At 38.4% G+C, this 19,802-nt stretch overlaps 1 protein-coding gene across 1 annotated transcript in view; it reads left to right on the plus strand.

The window, feature by feature from the left end:
- Positions 1-19,378, plus strand: part of pacs2 (phosphofurin acidic cluster sorting protein 2) — a 62,656-nt gene extending 43,278 nt beyond the window's left edge. The window contains exons 6-15 of the mRNA XM_079692864.1: positions 54-251; positions 1,673-1,781; positions 3,519-3,551; positions 6,290-6,334; positions 8,473-8,515; positions 8,660-8,702; positions 9,333-9,465; positions 11,448-11,668; positions 12,957-13,070; positions 15,771-19,378. Of these exons, the coding sequence (XP_079548990.1) occupies positions 54-251; positions 1,673-1,781; positions 3,519-3,551; positions 6,290-6,334; positions 8,473-8,515; positions 8,660-8,702; positions 9,333-9,465; positions 11,448-11,668; positions 12,957-13,070; positions 15,771-15,889 (1,058 nt within the window). The 3' untranslated portion in view covers positions 15,890-19,378. The remainder of the gene's footprint in view (positions 1-53; positions 252-1,672; positions 1,782-3,518; positions 3,552-6,289; positions 6,335-8,472; positions 8,516-8,659; positions 8,703-9,332; positions 9,466-11,447; positions 11,669-12,956; positions 13,071-15,770) is intronic.
- The last annotated feature ends 424 nt before the right edge of the window (positions 19,379-19,802 follow it).

The following is a 19,802-nucleotide window of genomic DNA, read 5'->3' on the forward strand; positions in this document are numbered from 1 at the left end:
CGGTCGTATAAATCATTAGTCAAAACAGGGCTACATTGATTGAATTATAAAAGGTATATGTGGTACAATTAACTCTCACTATTTCTCTGATGTGTCTCTAAAGCTGTTTGTTGTGTTTTTGTGTTCTTCTCCTGGTTCAGGTGCTCATCCGGTCTCCAAATATCTCGGGACGATCGACTATCGATACAACAGTTTGTTTCAGGACACAGCGTGGAGAGACCTGTTCCACAAACCAGAGGCTCCTGTTGTTGGTGGGCATCTTTAATATTTAATATTTAATATTATTCATTTTTTTATGGAGATCTCCAATCAGAAAAACCGTCATTTCCAGAATGAAAACAAACTTCTGAATGAAGTCTCTCTCGATATGTACAGTATTCAGTATGCTGCTGGTTATAAAATTCACAATTACAATCAAATTATTAAATTATCTTGGCAAAGTCAAAAAAAAAAATTACTAGTCAACACTTTTTCACAGATGAAAAAAAGGTCACTAAAATCTTATATTGTGTTATTTATGTATTTTTCACCATTTAAAAAAAATCCAAAATGTCATAAATTGTCAAAACTGGAAAACTATTTCTCTTAGACTAAGATAATGGATCCCAAAAATACTTTTCCTCTTTGCTTCTCAGGACTTCCGTAGTAAGCAGTATATAATTAATACATATCAAAAGTCAACTTTATTGTCAATCTTTCAGTTTGTCTGTAAAGAGAGATCGAAATACCATTTCCCACAATCCCAAAAAAAAACTAATATATATAAAAATATGTATATCCTATATATACACAATCAATACACATTTATACATATGCACACGTTAAAGGGCACCTATTATTCAAAATCCACTTCTCCATGTCTCTTCTACATCAACATGTGTCCCCTCTTCTTCATGTCTCTTCTACATCAACATGTGTCCCCTCTTCTTCATGTCTCTTCTACATCAACATGTGTCCCCTCTTCTTCATGTCTCTTCTACATCAACATGTGTCCCCTCTTCTTCATGTCTCTTCTTCATCAACATGTGTCCCCTCTTCTCCATGTCTCTTCTACATCAACATGTGTCCCCTCTACTTCATGTCTCTTCTACGTCAACATGTGTCCCCTCTGTGGAAAGAGACTCTGAAAGTTTCAGGAACAAAGATTCTCTCTCTTTTTGATCCATTTCTATAAAAACCTGTCTGAAAATGAGCTGATCAGATTTTGTCCACTTTATGATGTCATAGCGATTTTGTGGCTTGTGTAACCATTAGCCAATCAGCAACCAAGGTAACTCCCCCCCCCCCCCCCCCCTTATCACCTGAATCTCCTCCTAGAGCACCATTGAGTTCTTTTTAACCAAATGTCTCTCAGAGGGGCGTGGGGAGGGGCTCCTTATTTTCATCTAAAGTAACAGACAGAGAATCAGCACTTTGGAAACAGGGCTGAAACAGAGGGGATTATGGGTAATGCTGCAATGATCTGTTTGGTGTTTCAGCCAATCAGAGACAGGCTCTGTATATATCTGAGAGCTGTGATATATTGATGAAAAACAGTATAATAGGAGACCTTTAAGACCTAAATAAAAGCACAACAATCAATATCTACAAAATAACAGTCACTTCAATATCTTTGAGAATGTACATTATGAATATATATATATATATATATAATAATGTGTTCCTGGTGTAGCTCAGGAGAACCTGGACGTGGTCTCGAGGGTCACTCAGTACATGGTGGGAGCCAACGGAGCCCACCAACTGCCCATCGCTGAGGCCATGCTCACCTACAAACAGAAGAGGTACGTTCAATCTGTTAAAGCACCATCATTCACCTGGGAACGTTACACACACTGATCTGACACTAACCAGCAGACTCAGGGACAGTTTCATCCATCAGGCCATAAGACCGTTAAACACCTGCACTTTTGAAAGAACATCCATAACATTCATCTGTTTGCAACTCATATATCAATATTCCAATTACTGTATATAGACTATTCTGCACAGTTTCTATTGTATCTGTTTTAATGTGTTGCGCTGTTGGAGGTTAAGATTTTCATTGTCATAATTACACTGTAGCTACAGTATGTACGTATGACAATAAAAAACTTGAAACTTGTGGGGGGGGGGGGACTTTAAATGGTTTTTCTTTTTTTAGATGAATAATTGAATTTATTTTAGTGGTCTTATTTTTGCTTCTTATGCAGAGCTTCAGCTGCTTTTCCAAATGGGGTTGAAGAGATCTGTTTAACTCAATGGACTTTACTGTATCTGTGGATATTATCTCTAAAGAGACAGAATATATAACTTGTTACATTTTGCTGAAAACATGAATAAGCATGATTTTCAACAATTAACATACATTGGTTTCTCCAATCTTTCAAACTCAATGATTAAGACAACAAATCCATCAATATTTTCTAAAAAGAAGGAAACTTGACTCAAATAAAGGCAAATTCATGAACAAAAATTATGGAAAGTAGGGTTTTTCATTCTTTGACTTTAATTCAGTTCATATACAATTTAGATTAGATTCAACTTTATTGTCATTGGACACCTTTTTTAAAATGTCTTCAACCCCCTCTTGAAAAACAAAATGTTGGTAAAGGTGTCACTAATGTGTGTGTGTGTGTGTGTGTGTGTGTGTGTGTGTGTGTGTGTGTGTGTGTGTGTGTGTGTGTGTGTGTGTGTGTGTGTGTGTGTGTGTGTGTGTGTGTGTGTGTGTGTGTGTGTGTGTGTGTGTGTGTGTGTGTGTGTGTGTGTGTGTGTGTGTGTGTGTGTGTGTGTGTGTGTGTGTGTGTGTGTGTGTGTGTGTGCGGCGTCTGTGTGTTAAACATCATGTATTTCCGTGTGTGTGTTTGGTGTGTGTGTGTGTGTGCGGCATCTGTGTGTTAAACATCGTGTGTGTGTGTGTGTGTGTGTGTGTGTGTGTGTGTGTGTGTGTGTGTGTGTGTGTGTGTGTGTGTGTGTGTGTGTGTGTGTGTGTGTGTGTGTGTGTGTGTGTGTGTGTGTGTGTGTGTGTGTGTGTGTGTGTGTGTGTGTGTGCGGCGTCTGTGTGTTAAACATCATGTATTTCCGTGTGTGTGTTTGGTGTGTGTGTGTGTGTGCGGCATCTGTGTGTTAAACATCGTGTGTGTGTGTGTGTGTGTGTGTGTGTGTGTGTGTGTGTGTGTGTGTGCGGCATCTGTGTGTTAAACATCATGTCTCTCCGTGTGTGTGTGTGTGTGTGTGTGTGTGTGTGTGTGTGTGTGTGTGTGTGTGTGTGTGTGTGTGTGTGTGTGTGTGTGTGTGTGTGTGTGTGTGTGTGTGTGTGTGTGTGTGTGTGTGTGTGTGTGTGTGTGTGTGTGTGTGCGGCGTCTGTGTGTTAAACATTGTGTGTGTGTGTGTGTGTGTGTGTGTGTGTGTGTGTGTGTTGTGTGTGTGTGTGTGTGTGTGTGTGTGTGTGTGTGTGTGTGTGTGTGTGTGTGTGTGTGTGTGTGTGTGTGTGTGTGTGAGAATAACACATTTTTGTTTTGTTTTTTTTCTTTTCTTTGAAGGAAAAAGAGCTTTCATTTTGATTTTGCAGTAAGGTATTGTGGTATATTGAGTTTGTTTCTCAGCCTGGTGATTCATGTGCTTTCTGTGTGTTGGAGCCACATTTCACTTCCCTTTCTTTCTCTGGAGCCTGCCACTTTAACAGCTGCCTAAAAGTGGTTGTTTTTCGTCTATTACTAACAGTCTGAGCTATAAACCCTCAGATAAGATCTTCTATCTGGGCTAAAGCTCACGGTCGTAAATAACACCAGGGCACAGACACAGGATGAGATTTAGTAAATTAACCGAAGCGGCATCAGGTTTTTATTTAGGCGTTTTTATAAGCCTTAACACCAGAGAGTAAAAACAGAAGAGGGGCGTACCCATTTAAAGACACAAGGCTTTTTTCCAGATTTTGTTTCTGTTTAGTTACCTCTAACAAGTCATGAAAATGTCTGCTTAAAAAAACTCAATCACAGGTTTCCTTTTATTTAATCTGTGTTGATGTTCATTCTCTTTTCAACATTACGAGTGCTCTTAAAATCCATCTATCATCCATTTCCAAAACTCACCGATGCAAAGGTGCAAGTTTGCAATAGCGATGCCAAATATTAGATATTTACATTTTGGATTTTGGCACACATTTTATGAAGTCAAGTCTTTTATGAAGAGAAATGATCATGTTATTGTGATGGCGGATGAAGACATACATTCAATGTTTTTCACCAAGCAACATAGACAAACTACTTAATGCTACATTAAAGAGTTTATTTACTGCTACCTGCCATGAACAAGTCCCAAACATAACGCCCCGTTACACTTACGATTTTGGATTTAAAAAACATTTACATCGGTTGTCGGTGTCCGGTCGGTTGGACAGAGCTAGGCTAGCTGTTTCCTACTGTTTCCAGTCACTATGCTAAGCTAAGCTAACCAGCTCCTTGTACAGACATGAGAGACGTATCAATTTTTCTCGTCTAAGTTTCTGGAGAATGTCTATTTATTTCCCAGATGTTTAAACTAATGAAAATGCTCTATCCGAGAAGTTTGGTGCACATGTTGTAGATGTTTTTGTTGAAGCGTGAAGTTTTAATCTCCATCCAATGTCTGTGTGCTCTTGTTGTTAATATGTTTCACTAGTTTCTGCTGTCCTCATTAATTAGGTTACATCATGCTGATACAGTGGCAGGAGATCAGATTTGTGTGTTCCCTCTTTGGGGCTTTTTATTTCCTTCCCCACCACTGCTTCTTCTCCATCATCTGGCCCTCCATGTCTGTTTGTTATCTGTCCAGTTAGAGGTAGAAAACCCATGCTGAAAACGCCTTATTGAGTCCTTACATTTAAGGGAATTCATTCTAAAGGTTAATCATTTCATATATTTTTTTCTAGATAAGCTTTTAATCACATTATAATGCATTATAGACATGGGTACCATTAAAAGCGATACATACATTCTGTATTATATACGAAACATACTAATACCACATTGCAACCTAGAGAAGCAGAACTAGATGTAACTTTATCGATAAAGTGCATGTATTACGCCGGTAGTTCTAACCAAAACATCAAACAATGTTATTATAGGTTATGCATATTGCTTATTTGTTGTGTTAGGTGAGGAAAATATGATTATCTGTGCAATAACCGTTACCACAGGTTCTTTAAAAAGTTTGTTAAGTTGAAGGAAATAAATAACTAAGCTTTGGATGTATTTTAAATGTTCACTGTGATGTGTTAGGCCCTTGAATTTAAAGGTCACCTATTATGCAAAATCCACTTCCTCATGTCTCTTCTCCATCAACATGTGTCCCCTCTGTGGAAAGAGACTCTGAAAGTTTCAGGAACAAAGATTCTCTCTCTTTTTGTCCTGATCCATTTCTATAAAAACCTGTCTGAAAATGAGCTGATCAGATTTTGGTCACTTTATGATGTCATAGCGATTTTGTGGCTTGAGTAACCATCAGCCAATCAGCAACCAAGGTAACCCCCCCCCCCCCCCTTATCACCTGAATCTCCTCCTAGAGCACCATTGAGTTATTTTTAACCAAATATCTCTCAGAGGGGCGTGGGGAGGGGCTCCTTATTTTCATCTAAAGTAACAGACAGAGAATCAGCACTTTGGAAACAGGGCTGAATCAGAGGGGATTATGGGTAATGCTGCAATGATCTGTTTCAGCCAATCAGAGACAGGTTCTGTATATACAGTATCTGAGACCTGTAATATATTGATGAAAAACAGTATAATAGGGGACCTTTAAAGAAAATGGGCCTTGAAAGTCTTTGAATTAAATGTTTAAAAACAAATCAGAACCCTTAATAACAACACAAGTTGTTTGAATATCAATTTCTTCTTAACTTAAAGCAAACAATGACCATTTAAATGCATTTTTTTTAAAAACATTATAATGCATTGTATACATAGTCAGCTTAGTTGCTCAACAAAACCAACATTTAAAAGATAATAATACCACTTTTTGAAACTTGGAGATGCAGAACTAGATTTATCTTTAAAGTGCATGTCTATATGTCTTCATTGATTGACGTGCATGTGCGTCTTTTAACCAAAACATCCCACATTTGATCTCATATTTGTCTAAAAATCATCAGATAAGTTCCTGTTTTCAGTCGTTATTCACGTCACATAGCAGGCAGACATCCGGCTCTCTGGCTGCTGTTTCTCATTTCAGTCCAGATGTGTTTCTGTGTTTGGAGGATAAATGGATGTGCAGACTCTCTGTGTGTGTCTCCCTCTCTCTCCCCTCTCCCCCCCCCCCCCCCCCCCCCCCCCTGTAGTCGCTCTGTTTCCTCCCTGGGGGGGCGCTGGCAGGTTTCTCCAAGGCAAGAGCAGCAACCGCTCACGTCATCATTAGAGAAAAAGTAGATCCATTCTAAAAAAGTAGATCCGGTCAGACTATTTTTCTGGTCAACAGGAAAATAGTTCTTTAAGGTGTAGTGATACCAACCCAGTCTCATGGCAGTCTGTGAACCGGTCGTGAAGTAATTTGATCTAATTATTGATTTGTGTTTATGTACACACGTTTTCTTTCGTGCCACCAAAAACTGAATATTGTAGTTTAATTAAAAGTGTATTTCGTGCTTAATCCAATTTTTTTTTTAAGCTCATCTACTTCCGCCCCATGGGACCTTATTTCGGAAAAATTATGTATTGAAGTCAAGGGAGAGAGAAAGATTATCTTTTGATCCCGTTTGAATCGTGCCACGAATTACACATATGATGTTTGTCAATCTTAAAAAATAATTTCCATGTAAAAAAAGTCACAGTTTGTCGTAAAACTGTTGAAATATAAGATTATGAAAAATACGCAACTAGAAAGACTACAAATCCCAGAGTCCCGGTCCCGCATGCTGGCTCTTATGGAACCGACTAACTCCCCTTGTGTGTATGTACAGCTCTCAACATGCCCAGACTTGGAGTGATTTTCAACTGTTTTAATACTTTTCGCCTCATTCTGAAAGAAAAAAGTGAAATGTGCCAACGTGACGGCCGTCTTGGTGTGTGGTGCGAGATGGGAGATGTAGTTCATTGAGCGTTTCACACAAATAAAACTGTTACTTCACAGTTTTACGACACGTTTTTATTTTTTTGACTTTAAACATTATCTTTTAAATTGACAAACATCATATGTGTAATTCGTGGCACAATTCAAACGGGATCAAAATATAATCTTTCTCTCTCCATTAACTTCAGTACATACTTTTTCCGAAATAAGGTCCCATGGAGCTCCAACGGGAAGGGAGGGACTTCGCCTCTCTATATTAAGAAAAATAACAAGAAATTAGAAACAGTTTTTTAAATACCTCCAATTAAAATGCATTATTTGGTAATAGATGGGAAATGTGTGTACGTGAATATGAATCAGTAGATTAAATGTTCACACACTGCACTGAGACGCTCTCGGTGCTGCATGGAGCTGCAGACTTGTGCATTTAGGTTGGTGCTCTTCCTGCTCGTCCACTTCTTTATCATTCAGAGTTTCGTATCCCCTGATGGATGTCCTCCTCCTCGAATGCTCTTCTTCTCTGCTCTGCTGTCTGCAGTTTTCTGGATGGCTTTGTCTGAAGCCTCCAACCGGCTGATATTTGCATGCTCTTCTTCTGCGGCTTTAATAAAGGAGCCCGCAGGAAGTGGATCTGTGTTAGTGGAGATTTGACGTCATGCAGCATGCTCTGATTCTCCTTATGCAATGGGAATATTTCCACATGTGACACATTGGAAATCAGCATCATGAATAGTTTACTAATAACTAGATCTCAATGGGCCTCATTCACCAATATGTTCCTAAGGTTGTTCCTAGAAATCGAGTGAAGATCAGATTCATGAAGGGCTCTAACAGCTCTAACTTGGACACTTTAAAATGTCTAAAATGACTGGAAATATGTTATATATTTATTTATTACACAGCTTAGTTTGGACATTTTCCGTCTGGATCTTAAGTTATCATAGAAGCGTTAGACGTTAGCGGTTAGCTCGTAGCTCCTGAATCTTGTGTTTTTATTATTCCAGTCAAATATCGCCCCGTCATGCTGGCTCTCGCCTGCTTTTCTCCCATTCTTTGAACTGTACCATAATGCTTTATAGTTTATACAATAACAATACTCATTATAAACAAATGTTATAGACATTTTAACTGAAGGAAAACGCGAAAACTGATGAAACTGAGCAATCATTTTGGAACTCAAATATGTGAAAATTCTGTTCTTACCAAAAAAAAACTAATTGAAAATCTCCATAAGAAGAAATTACCTTTTCAAGAACGCTTGGTGAATGAGGCCAGATTTTACTAACTGCATATTTCTTTAAATAGTCTTTACTTTTCGTAGCCAAGCATTTGGATATGCTTGCAGTAGCCGGCTCTTTTGATTCCTTACACCTCTCTTTTGTACATAATTGATTTCCTATTTCTTTTATAACTGTTGCTTATTTTCTTGCCTGAACTCTCTTTGTCTCTCCACAGCCCGGACGAGGACTCGTGTCAGAAATTCATCCCTTTTATCGGAGTAAGTTACTGACTGTCACTGTTTATGTTGTCTCTATGCAATGACTGTTTTACCTAAGGTTGGACACTGACACAGCTCCACAAATATATCTTTAACCAGTATTTTGTATACAAGTAATAATGCTATACTGTCTGAATCCTGCAGATGGTGAAAGTCGGCCTCGTGGAGCAAACATCTGCAGCATCAGGTGAGAAATAATCAAGCAGAAGGATTTTTGAAATACATAAACGTAATAAACAAGTACAACACAATAATGCTATACTGTGTGGAGGTGTGTGGCGCAGTGGGTTGTGTGTTGGTGTTAGAATCAGGGGGTCGAAGTTCAAACCCCACTGCAGTCAGCATGTCGTTGTGTCCCTGAAACACTTCATCCCAAATTGCTCCCGTGGGGATTGTCTACAGTATTGAGTATGTAAGTCTCTTTGGATAAAAGTGTCTAACAAGTGACATGTAATTTAATGTCAGATAGTCTGAAATGCTTCCTGTACCAAAGAAGTTTCCTTCTCAACATCAAAAAGGAGAAATATTAAGGCAACAGACATTTAACATTTAGCAATCCCTGAAGATGATTTGTTTAAAGACCATTTAGCGTTGCACAGTTTGCATTCTTCACATCACTTTATTTTTGCTGTATTATTTGTATCTTTATTTTTACCCTGTGTGAATCCTGTTTTTCATTCTGACTGCTATTATCTCCTGAATTTCCCCAAGGTGATAAATAAAGTTCCATCTCATCTTATCTAACTTCCCTGCACCAAAGCACTAAACTAAAAAGGCCTTTTTTCAAATGTTATCTTTTTTTTGTTTCCCCCCCCAGGAGACTCTGATGACGCGACTCCCCTCGGCTCCTCGCTGCTCTCCTCCCCCCTACAGGTGTCCCCCGCCCTCAAAGAGGCGTCACCCACCCCACCCTCCTCACCCTCCATCACCACCAGCTTCTGTGCTTACAGGTAAACATTAACACCAGGGCCCAGGAGTTCAAAACTTTTAATCCCTATCTGATCAAATCAGATTTGGATTTTGGGGAGTTCAAAACCAAAAAACAGGATTAGGATTATTTTGATATCCGATCATATCAGGAAATCCAATCCAAGCTTTAATCTGGATCAAATCTTCAAAACGGGTAGTTCAAACCGACAACACAGGATTGGGATCAGTTTCATCCCAAAAAACTGGATTATCCTGATCCCACCAGAGGGGTGGATTTCCAGTGGATTACCAGAGCAAAATGTACTGAACCATTTATTTAAAAAAATGTTTCAATTGAAATAAGATGGCAAAGTTTGTTAACTGAAATAATACACCATTTTTAGCCTTCATGGGAAATACATTTCATTTTTTCCATTTTTGCTCACGTTTGTGGTGGCCTATTTTGTTTTCAACCAAATGTTGATGACATAAATGTTTATGCTCATAAAAGTATCACAGCAAAGATTGTCAATCACAAATGTAATTTAGATTAAAGTTAAAAAATCTTCAACAAAAAAAAAGTCCATCATCTGTCATCACCTTTCAAATAAAAAAATATAATTAGACATTATAGATGTCTCTGCAATGTGGTCTCTTGTCTTCCTTGTATTATTTTTTATGTCCACTAGATGGCGATAGGTAGGATTAAAGCACTGATATTCAGGATCTAGTCATCTTGAAAAATCGTAATCTGGATCAGGCTGATCCTATCCTGAATTGCTTTGAACTCCAGGGACAAAATCTGGCCGACTTGTCTGATCCTGGATCACAAAAAATGGGATTTCAAAATCTGATCGGATCTGATTGAGATTAAAAGTTTTTGAACTCCTGGGCCCTGGAGACAAAAGATAAATTATTGATTTAAAAATTATGCTTTTTTTCTTTTTTTAACACATTTTGATAAGATTAAGTCTTAAGAAAAGATAAAAAGGCAATCCAATTTCTTTTTCGTAATTTACTTTTTATTGGAATTTAGTGTCAAACATTATCACCGCATATTTACATGAATGACATAAATCTGTTCATAGTTATTTTCAGTAATATAACCATGACGACACAAAAAACACAGATGAGAAAGACATAAAGACAACTAATTAAAACAACAGTGAACAATTTCTTTACAGCAGAGTTATGAATCTGTGAAAACAAAATCCGGCCTAGGGCTTTAAATAGTGAGTCCACTTCTCCCAGTTTGTAGTAAAGTGTTCCGATTTATGATTGACAAATGCTGTCATCTTTTCCCAGGGTTCTTACAGTCATTAAAAACCTGGAAAAGTCATGGAAATTCAAAATGCTAATTCCAGGCCCTGGAAAAGTTTTGGAAAACAATATTTTTCCCAAAGTTTTGGAAAAGTCATGGAAATGTAACTAAAGTTGCATCAAATATAATTTATATTTTAGCTAATCGCCGAAATAGTAATACTATAATGATAATACATACTGTATGGTATAGAAATGAAACGTAAAATGGCATTTAACTGACGAGGTGTTTTGCTGGTGAGAGATTTTAGTTGCTTTAGTGTGTAGAAGCTAGTAAGCTATTTGATTTGTTTTAGATAGGCACAACATGTTTCATATGCAGACCTTATTTTCCTGTTCCATGTTAAAATAAACCATTTTCAGTGGTACGCTGAGAGAGTCATTTTTTGGTCATGGAAACCTAGGTAAAGGTAATTGAAAATCATTGGTGAAAAAGTGTATGAACCGTGTTTTCCATATCTTTGAAAATGTCTTGTAAGCGGCATCGTGTATCTCCTTCCAGTTTTCTTTGATAACTGGACTAAAAGTGGTTTGCATTCTGGTTACCACGGTTCCTCCAACATATAGGGGGGTCCTATCATAGTGGGATTTCTGAGAGGGTGTAATAAAATATCTTCCAGGTAAATTCCCTCCAATTCTGCGAGCTCAATTTCTGTCTTTTAAACATTTCTATAACATAAAGCCCTTCCTGTTTGTGTCCCAGCTCTGCAGGTGGGCTGGAGCTCATGGGGCTGCAGGTGGATTACTGGCAGGCTCCGGCGGAGAGGAAGAAGGATGTGGAGAAGCGGGATTCCTCCTCCAAAAATACGCTGAAGTGCAATTTCCGCTCGCTGCAGGTCAGCCGGCTGCCGCTGGGGGGGGCAGAGCCGAACCCTCAACCCACCATGAGCATGACGGTGGTGACCAAGGAGAAGAACAAGAAGGGTGAGTGGGAGCCATGTAGGGGTCAATGCATGGACTGATGCATCTAAAAGATATTTGATCCACTATAGAGTGGTGCAGGAACGAGTCCTAAAACCCGGAAGTGAGTTAGCATGTTACCACTTCCTGTTCCCTCGTCTCAGAGTCAGTGGGTTTTTTTGAACTAGTTTTTGGAAAATAGCTGGAAATAAGGTCTGTGTTTGACACAAATTGAAGAAACCGATCACATTTTGTTCTACGACATTAAATCCATCAGCAGTGACCCCACTTGTGATTTTTGAAGAGTTTACGTGTCTGAAAAACGATGGTTGTTACCAAGTGGCTGAATAGGACTACAGAAGTTGTCGAGGCCGTTGTACGTCATTATGCCGAACACGTAAACACTCCCGCTAAGTTTGTTTGCCCTGTTCTGCTTGAAAGCAAGTACCTGCCTCCTGCAAACTGTTCAAACAAAAGCTTCAACTTGTTCATTTAGAATCTGTAAATTCAAATACAAGTTGAAACGATCTTAAGTTGGCGTGACGTTGAAGTCGTGCGACCCTGCTGGACTCGGCTGTAGTTCGTTCATAGCATAACGTTAGCATTTTGCTTCTGGCGATTTATGATTAGAACATTATAAAAGTAGGGTAGACATGTGGAGGTTATCCGGCTGAACAAAACGTGCATTTATCGTTTTCCACAGATCTTATTTTTTACAATATTCAAAAATCCTATGGAGAAATCCCGTTGCTTTATTCTCGAGGGAACCCTTGAGCAGCTTACTTCCGGGTCGGCCTACAAAAATACGTCATCCCTGCACGACTCTATTGCCCCCGCTAGAACATTACGCTCCCAGGGTGCAGGTCTGTTAGTGGAGCCCAGAGTCCGCAAAACAAGATCAGGAGTCGGAGCGTTCAGAGCTCCTTTTCTCTGGAACCAACTTCCTGTTTTAATCAGAGAGGCAGAGAGTGTCCAAAGAGTGTGTTGAAGACCTACATTTTTAACAAAGACTTCAGTTAGAGCTGGCATTTTGTGGTTTTCATTTTATTTAATTTGTATGGTTATTCATTTGAATGTTTTATGTATTGTCTTTTGTTGTATCTTATTTTATTTTGTTTCTATTTGTATTCCACACACGATGTTGTCTTCTCATTTTTGTGTAACTCCATCATATACAATGTTTTGTTTGTTTTTAATCTGTAAAGCCCACTGAGACAAACATGTCATGTGATATTGGGCTATACAAATAATTAATTTGATTTTCAAACTGGGATTATTCACATCATAATTGACCTCTTTTTCTCCTCTGCAGTCATGTTCCTGCCAAAAAAGAGCAAAGACAAGGAGGTGGAGTCCAAGAGTCAGTTGATCGAGGGCATCAGCCGCCTGATCTGCACTGCCAAGCACCAGCAGACCATGCTGAGGGGTCGGTATCTAAAACAGACATGCTGGGGGGGCTTTGATAACGAGCAACATTTGGGAACCTTTTCTCAACATTCATTAAAAAAATATATATATACACTGAACAAAAATATATAAATGCAACACTTTTGTTTTTGCTCCCATTTTTCATGAGATGAACTCAAAGATCTAAAACATTTTCTACACACACAAAATAACCATTTCTCTCAAATATTGTTCACAAATCTGAAAAAATCTGTGATAGTGAGCACTTCTCCTTTGCCGAGATAATCCATCCCACCTCACAGGTGTGGCATATCAAGATGCTGATTAGACAGCATGATTATTGCACAGGTGTGCCTTAGGCTGGCCACAATAAAAGGCCACTCTGAAACGTGCAGTTTTGCTTTATTGGGGGGGTCTGGGGGGGTCCGAAAACCAGTCAGTTTAACCCTAACCCTAACATGTCACCCATTGAGCATGTTTGGGATGCTCTGGATCGACGAATACGACAGCGTGTTCCAGTTCCTGCCAATATCCAGCAACTTGGCACAGCCATTGAAGAGGAGTGGACCAACATTCCACAGGCCACAATCAACAACCTGATCAACTCTATGCCAAGGAGATGTGTTGCACTGCGTGAGGCAAATGGTGGTCACACCAGATACTTACTGGTTTTCGGACCCCCCCCCAGACCCCCCCAATAAAGCAAAACTGCACGTTTCAGAGTGGCCTTTTATTGTGGGCAGCCTAAGGCACACCTGTGCAATAATCATGCTGTCTAATCAGCATCTTGATATGCCACACCTGTGAGGTGGGATGGATTATCTCGGCAAAGGAGAAGTGCTCACTATCACAGATCTTTTCAGATTTGTGAACAATATTTGAGAGAAATGGTTATTTTGTGTTTATAGAAAATGTTTTAGATCTTTGAGTTCATCTCATGAAAAATGGGAGCAAAAACAAAAGTGTTGCGTTTATATTTTTGTTCAGTGTATATCCATGCATTAGAAAACAAAAACAATTAGTATAATTAATGGAAATGTACGGAGCCCCTAAAGCAGGGGTGTCAAACTCAAGGCCCGGGGGCCAAATCCGGCCCGTGACTTCATTTTCTGTGGCCCCACAAGAGCTTGCAAAGAATATAATATGTTTATTATACGGTTACATGATGATTTACAGAAGCACGTTGCCCATTACATTACATTTAGCTGACGCTTTTATCCAAAGCGACTTACAATAAGTGCGTTCGACCAACAAAGTACAAACTTGAAGGAAACAGAATCATATCAGTACATCAGGTTTCATAGAGCCAAACATTTCAAGTGCTACTCGACTAGCTTTGGATAAGCCAGTCCTTTATTAGTATATAAGTGCTTTGTTAATAGTTATTTCGCTCGAAGTGGAGTCGAAAGAGATGAGTTTTCAGTCTGAAGAAGATGTGTAAGCTTTCTGCTGTCCTGATTTCAATGGGGAGCTCATTCCACCATTTTGGAGCCAGGATAGCAAACCAACGTGTTTCTGCTGAGGTGAACTTGGGTCCCCCTCGCAGTGCGGGTGCAGCGAGCTGTTTGGCTGATGCAGAGTGGAGTGCACGTGCTGGGGTGTACGGTTTAACCATGTCCTGGATGTAGGAAGGGCCAGATCCATTCACAGCATGGTACGCAAGTACCAGTGTCTTGATCTATGAATTAATGTCTGTGACTCTCAGAGTACCTGCTGCCCAGTGTGTGGGGCAGACTGGCCATCTGTAGATTTCTGGAGAATCACAGAACGGCCGGTCGTCAAGGGCCGCTTACGGCCGGCACCGCCTTTACATTTTATGTTTTTAAACGGCATCACTGAAGTTGCGCTGACAGGCGACAGAGGTCCACGCTGCTCCGCTCCGCTCCCCCCACGATGACAGTTCACTAGCACCCCCCCCTCAAATAATGTATGCACTGTCATTTCCCCACTTAAACATAACAGTCTGCAATGAAATGGTTGTCTCCTCCTGTGTGCTCCACTTCCTCCTTGGCGCTTAGCTTTCTCCACAAAAAAAAGATAGATAGATAGTAGGTAGGTAGACAGATAGATAGTAGGTAGGTAGACAGGTAGACAGGTAGACAGGTAGACAGGTAGACAGGTAGACAGGTAGGTAGGTAGACAGGTAGACAGGTAGACAGGTAGACAGGTAGGTAGGTAGGTAGGTAGGTAGGTAGGTAGGTAGGTAGGTGGATGGATGGATGGATGGATGGATGGATGGATGGATGGATGGATGGATAGATAGATGGATAGATGGATAGATGGGTACTTTATTGATGCCAATTTGGGAAATGTACATTCCTTTATTTAGAAATTAAGAGACAAGAAATAAATAGTCCAAAAATATTTCAGAAATAAAATAGCATTAAATATAAAAAAATTATAAATATAAATATATATACATGTGGAAATACAAATGTGGAAATGCAGTAATTTAAACTAAAATGCCACATTTAATTTGTGTGTTGCTTAGAGATGTATTATGTCGGTATGTATGTATTTAAATATTAGTGTGCAGTAAGTATTACCCTGATAAACACATAATGACTTAAAGCATAAAATCAAAACATAGGACAATATTATATGAACATTTATTATAAAATAAAATGTTCAATATATCCGGATCTGATTTTAATCTTTAATAATTTTAAGGATATTTCTTCTCTGTAATCATTTTATTTTTTGGTCTCTTCCTCCGCAGTCCTGATAGACGGCGTGGAGTGGAACGACGTGAAGTTTTTCCAGCTGGCGGCGCAGTGGTCGTCCCACGTGAAGCACTTCCCCATCGGGATCTTTGGACACACCAAGGGCCCCTACTAGAGACTGAGACCCCCTTTAACCCCCTCCTCACACTTCTTTATTCTGTGTCTTAATTTAAGCTTTTTGCATTTTTATTTAATCTTTTGTGTGTTTTTTTAATTTTATATTTATGTAAAAAACGTCTCGAGGCAACGCCGCCGAGGGAATCTTTCTTTACTCCACTTTTTAAATGAGAATAAAATATCCTGCTGATGTTTGATAGGAACAAAATAATCAGTAAATAATAATTAGACGTATTCTTTTTAACATACTGTGCCCAGGTTTCGCCATCTGCCATTGTTTTGATTTGGTGTGGCTGGTTTTAGTCACAAGGCCGCCACATTTAATCAAGATTATAATAGATATGTATATATAAAAAATACAAGAGCAGCTGCCTTGTGATTAAGTGGAAGACTTTCATCTTGAAGAAATTTGGGATTTTCAACTTTGATTCTTAACCCTGAAGAAGAAAACGCTTCGGCACTAAATGAAGATTATGTGCAATAGACTAAAAACTGTGTGAATGAATAATAACCTGGCACTAATTGAAGATGACACACTGATTTTGAACCTCTTATCTACTTAACTTCCTCTTGAAATTGGCTTGAGTCTTGCTCCAAAGTGAGAAATGGAAGAAAGAAAATGAAAAAAAATATGAATAGCACAAAATCAAATGCTTTTTATTTAGACGATAGTAGCCTACGGACTGATATTTGGGGAAATTTGCTTTGTATCCAAAAGTTAAATGAGAAAATACCTACAGCTAGTTAGCTTAGCTTAGCACAAAGACTGGAGACAATGGTAAAAGCTAGCCAGGCTATAAAAACATAAAATAACAAAAAGTAATTGCATTATCTTTTTTGTGTTTTCTGTACGAAAACCGTAAGACAAGACAAGTTTTGGTTTTCTGGTGGGGTTTAGACTAAATAGTCCAGCACATAGTCCAACCCCCTAAATAAACTCATTTTGTCCTCTTACTGTATATGATCCAGTTTTGTATGGATTACACAAAAGACAAATCAAATATTTGATATTTGACCTTTCACTTTGTTTGAAGTCTTTATGCTAAGCTAAGCTGCTGCTAACAACTAGCCTGGTCCTGGTAAAAAAAAGGAAAGATATCCACCTACCAGCATCTGTAAAGCTCACTGAACAACATTTTATATCACCTATGTTAGTCTGTACAAAACCAGAGTGTAAAAAGGACAAACTGTGGTTTTACACAGAGCCATGCTAGCTGTTTCCCTCCATTTCCATTCTTTGTGCTAAGCTAAGCTAACCAGTTGCTAGCTGCACTTGGCTAGGAGAGACGTTCTCTACTAACTCATGAAAGAAGTACTTCACAAACAAAATGAACATTTATATATCATTAACTCACCCTGTTATCTTGAATTCTTGGAGAAACTGTGTTTTTTCTGTCGCAATACATAGACGAAAGTAAATGGGGGCCACGTTTATAACAACAAAACTATTAAAAAAACAATCACGTACAAACTGTCACAGAACTCTTGCAGATTAATCCAAGCCTCATTTATCCAGTCGTGTTCTCACTACTACACAAACACCTAACTCTTTACTAAACCCTTGTAGTACTTGTTAAATAACAAATACAAATACATTGCATTACTGTAGGAGCGAAGTCACTATAGTAATACTAACCAGAGGTGGAAAAAGTACTCAACTCTTGTACTTGTGTAAAAGTTGAAGTACCAGAGTGAAGTAAAAGTCACAAGTAAAAGTCCTGCATTCAAAATGTTACTCAAGTAGAAGTACAAAGGTAGGCTATTGGAATCAAAATATACTTAAAGTACCAAAAGCAATCATTCTGCAGATTGGTCCATTTCAGAATAATATATATGATGTGTTTTATAATGATTGATCATTCAAGTGTTATCAAAACTGGTAAAGGTGCAGCTATAGTTTGAATGAATTTGTATACTGCAGGGTAGCTTGTGACAAGACTGTTTATGCAGAAACTGATTTAAATAGGAATGTTTTTAGTTAAAAGTCAAGTGTAAAGTAGTGAGCATGGACTGGAGAAATGCACCCTGGATTATTATGCACTTAAAATGAGTTGTGAGGGTTTTTAAACGGATGGTACATAGTTGTCTTGTGTTAAAAGTGATTTTAATTAAGAATTCAATATGACATGGGGACTTAATGATACATACAGTGCTTTTCTTAATACTCTAAGATGCAATCAAACATACATGCAAAAATGTAGATGCAATGACATTTATTCACAAAAAACTAAACTAGCAATATCAATATACAAATGTTTATTTAGAGGGTGAAGTATTCCTTTAACAAAGCAAAAATGATTGTATTATTACCCAACATGTCTGTAATCTTGGTTCATATACAGTATGTCCTCTGTATTCAGCAAATAATAAGTGTTTATTTATCCCACACTCCACTGACACACTCCATATCTCTTTAGCTAAAAGCTCTTTTTTATTTTTGCCAAAGGAAGTCTGCAGCTCACTCATTACCTGTGGTATTATAGATCATAATGTAGAGGTGAATGTATTGAAGGTACCTTAATGTAAAGCACTTTTAAATGTTTGTCGATCAGTGTGTTTGAATTCTGAGCAGCACAAGCAGCGGACACACGGCATATTTGTTATATGCAAAGTAACCCTGCATCTCCTCAGTGTAATATCACTTTATGCTCAGTGTGACGCCTCCTTGGTCATGTTTTAGATTTTAGTTTGATATTCTGCAAGCTTACGATGTGTTGTTAACATTTCAATGTCAGTAGTTTTTGCGTTGACAAAACTGAAGTATTTTCACTTTCATCATAACCTTTTGCCAATTTCTTAATAAGTGCCTAAATTGCTTAATTTTGACAAATCAACCTAAATCTAAATGTGTCTCTTGCTAACATGGTGCTGATTTTGGTCCACAACAACAGAATATGTCAGTACCGTGCAATGATTTTGCAGCATAATGTTGAAAAGAGTTCTCAAATATGAGTTTTAACCAATTAAATTAAAGGTGGGGAATGTAATTTATTTCAGAAACACTTTGTGTTATATTCCATGGTATGCCCTTAACATCCCGATAGCAATGACTACATTAAATGCTTTGACAATAAATACATAAAAAAATGTAATCTGTGGAAGCCGTGGCACTAAAAAGCACGACCAATCATCTGAGCCGGCCCGGCTAAAATGACTGGATGGCCTACCTGCCTGTCAGCCTCCCATCTGGGCACAAACTTATCTCGTGCCCTCATTGGTCATGTGCGCGTTCGTGTGTGTTGGAGGAGGGGCTCTGTAAGGAAGTCTGAAGGAAGGGGCAGATTTTTTCCGGCTGTGTATTTTCAAATTCTAGCGCACTCGAGCTGGTTTCTCCCAAATTACCTACCCCACCTTTAACCCAGCATCCCGTTGATGTTAAAAATATGTTTTTTTATGTTGTCTCAGAGAAAGGCTTGTTGAAAATGAAAGTTCCCTACCACTGTAATCCCAAAACTTGGATTAATAAAACTATACAATCTAAAATGTACTTTCTGTTTCACGTGTGAGTTTTTAAGTAAATATAAAGGTGAATTAAAGTTTTAAAGTCCTTTCAGTGAAGGAAATAATGCTTTAACAATCAATAAAAAAAAAGTCAAAGTAGGTATAAATGTCAAGCCTAACCCTTGCATTTTGGGAATTAAGTTTTAAACATTTTTAGATCTGACTAAAAGTGATTTTGTTTTTGTTCTCATGAAATTCTGAGACTAAAAGTCAGAATTCTGACTGACAGACTTTCAGAAAAAAAGTCCGCCTTTTTTTTAAAATCTGACTTTAATCTCAATCAATGTTTATTTATATATCCCAATATCACACATTTTACATTTGTCTCAGTGGACTTCGCAGTTTGTACAGAATATCAGTATGACAATATCACACCCTCTGTCCTTAGACCCTCTGTCCTTAGACCCTCT

This window comes from Notothenia rossii (genome assembly GCF_949606895.1).
Source record: "Notothenia rossii genome assembly, chromosome: 7".
NCBI lineage: Eukaryota > Metazoa > Chordata > Actinopteri > Perciformes > Nototheniidae > Notothenia > Notothenia rossii.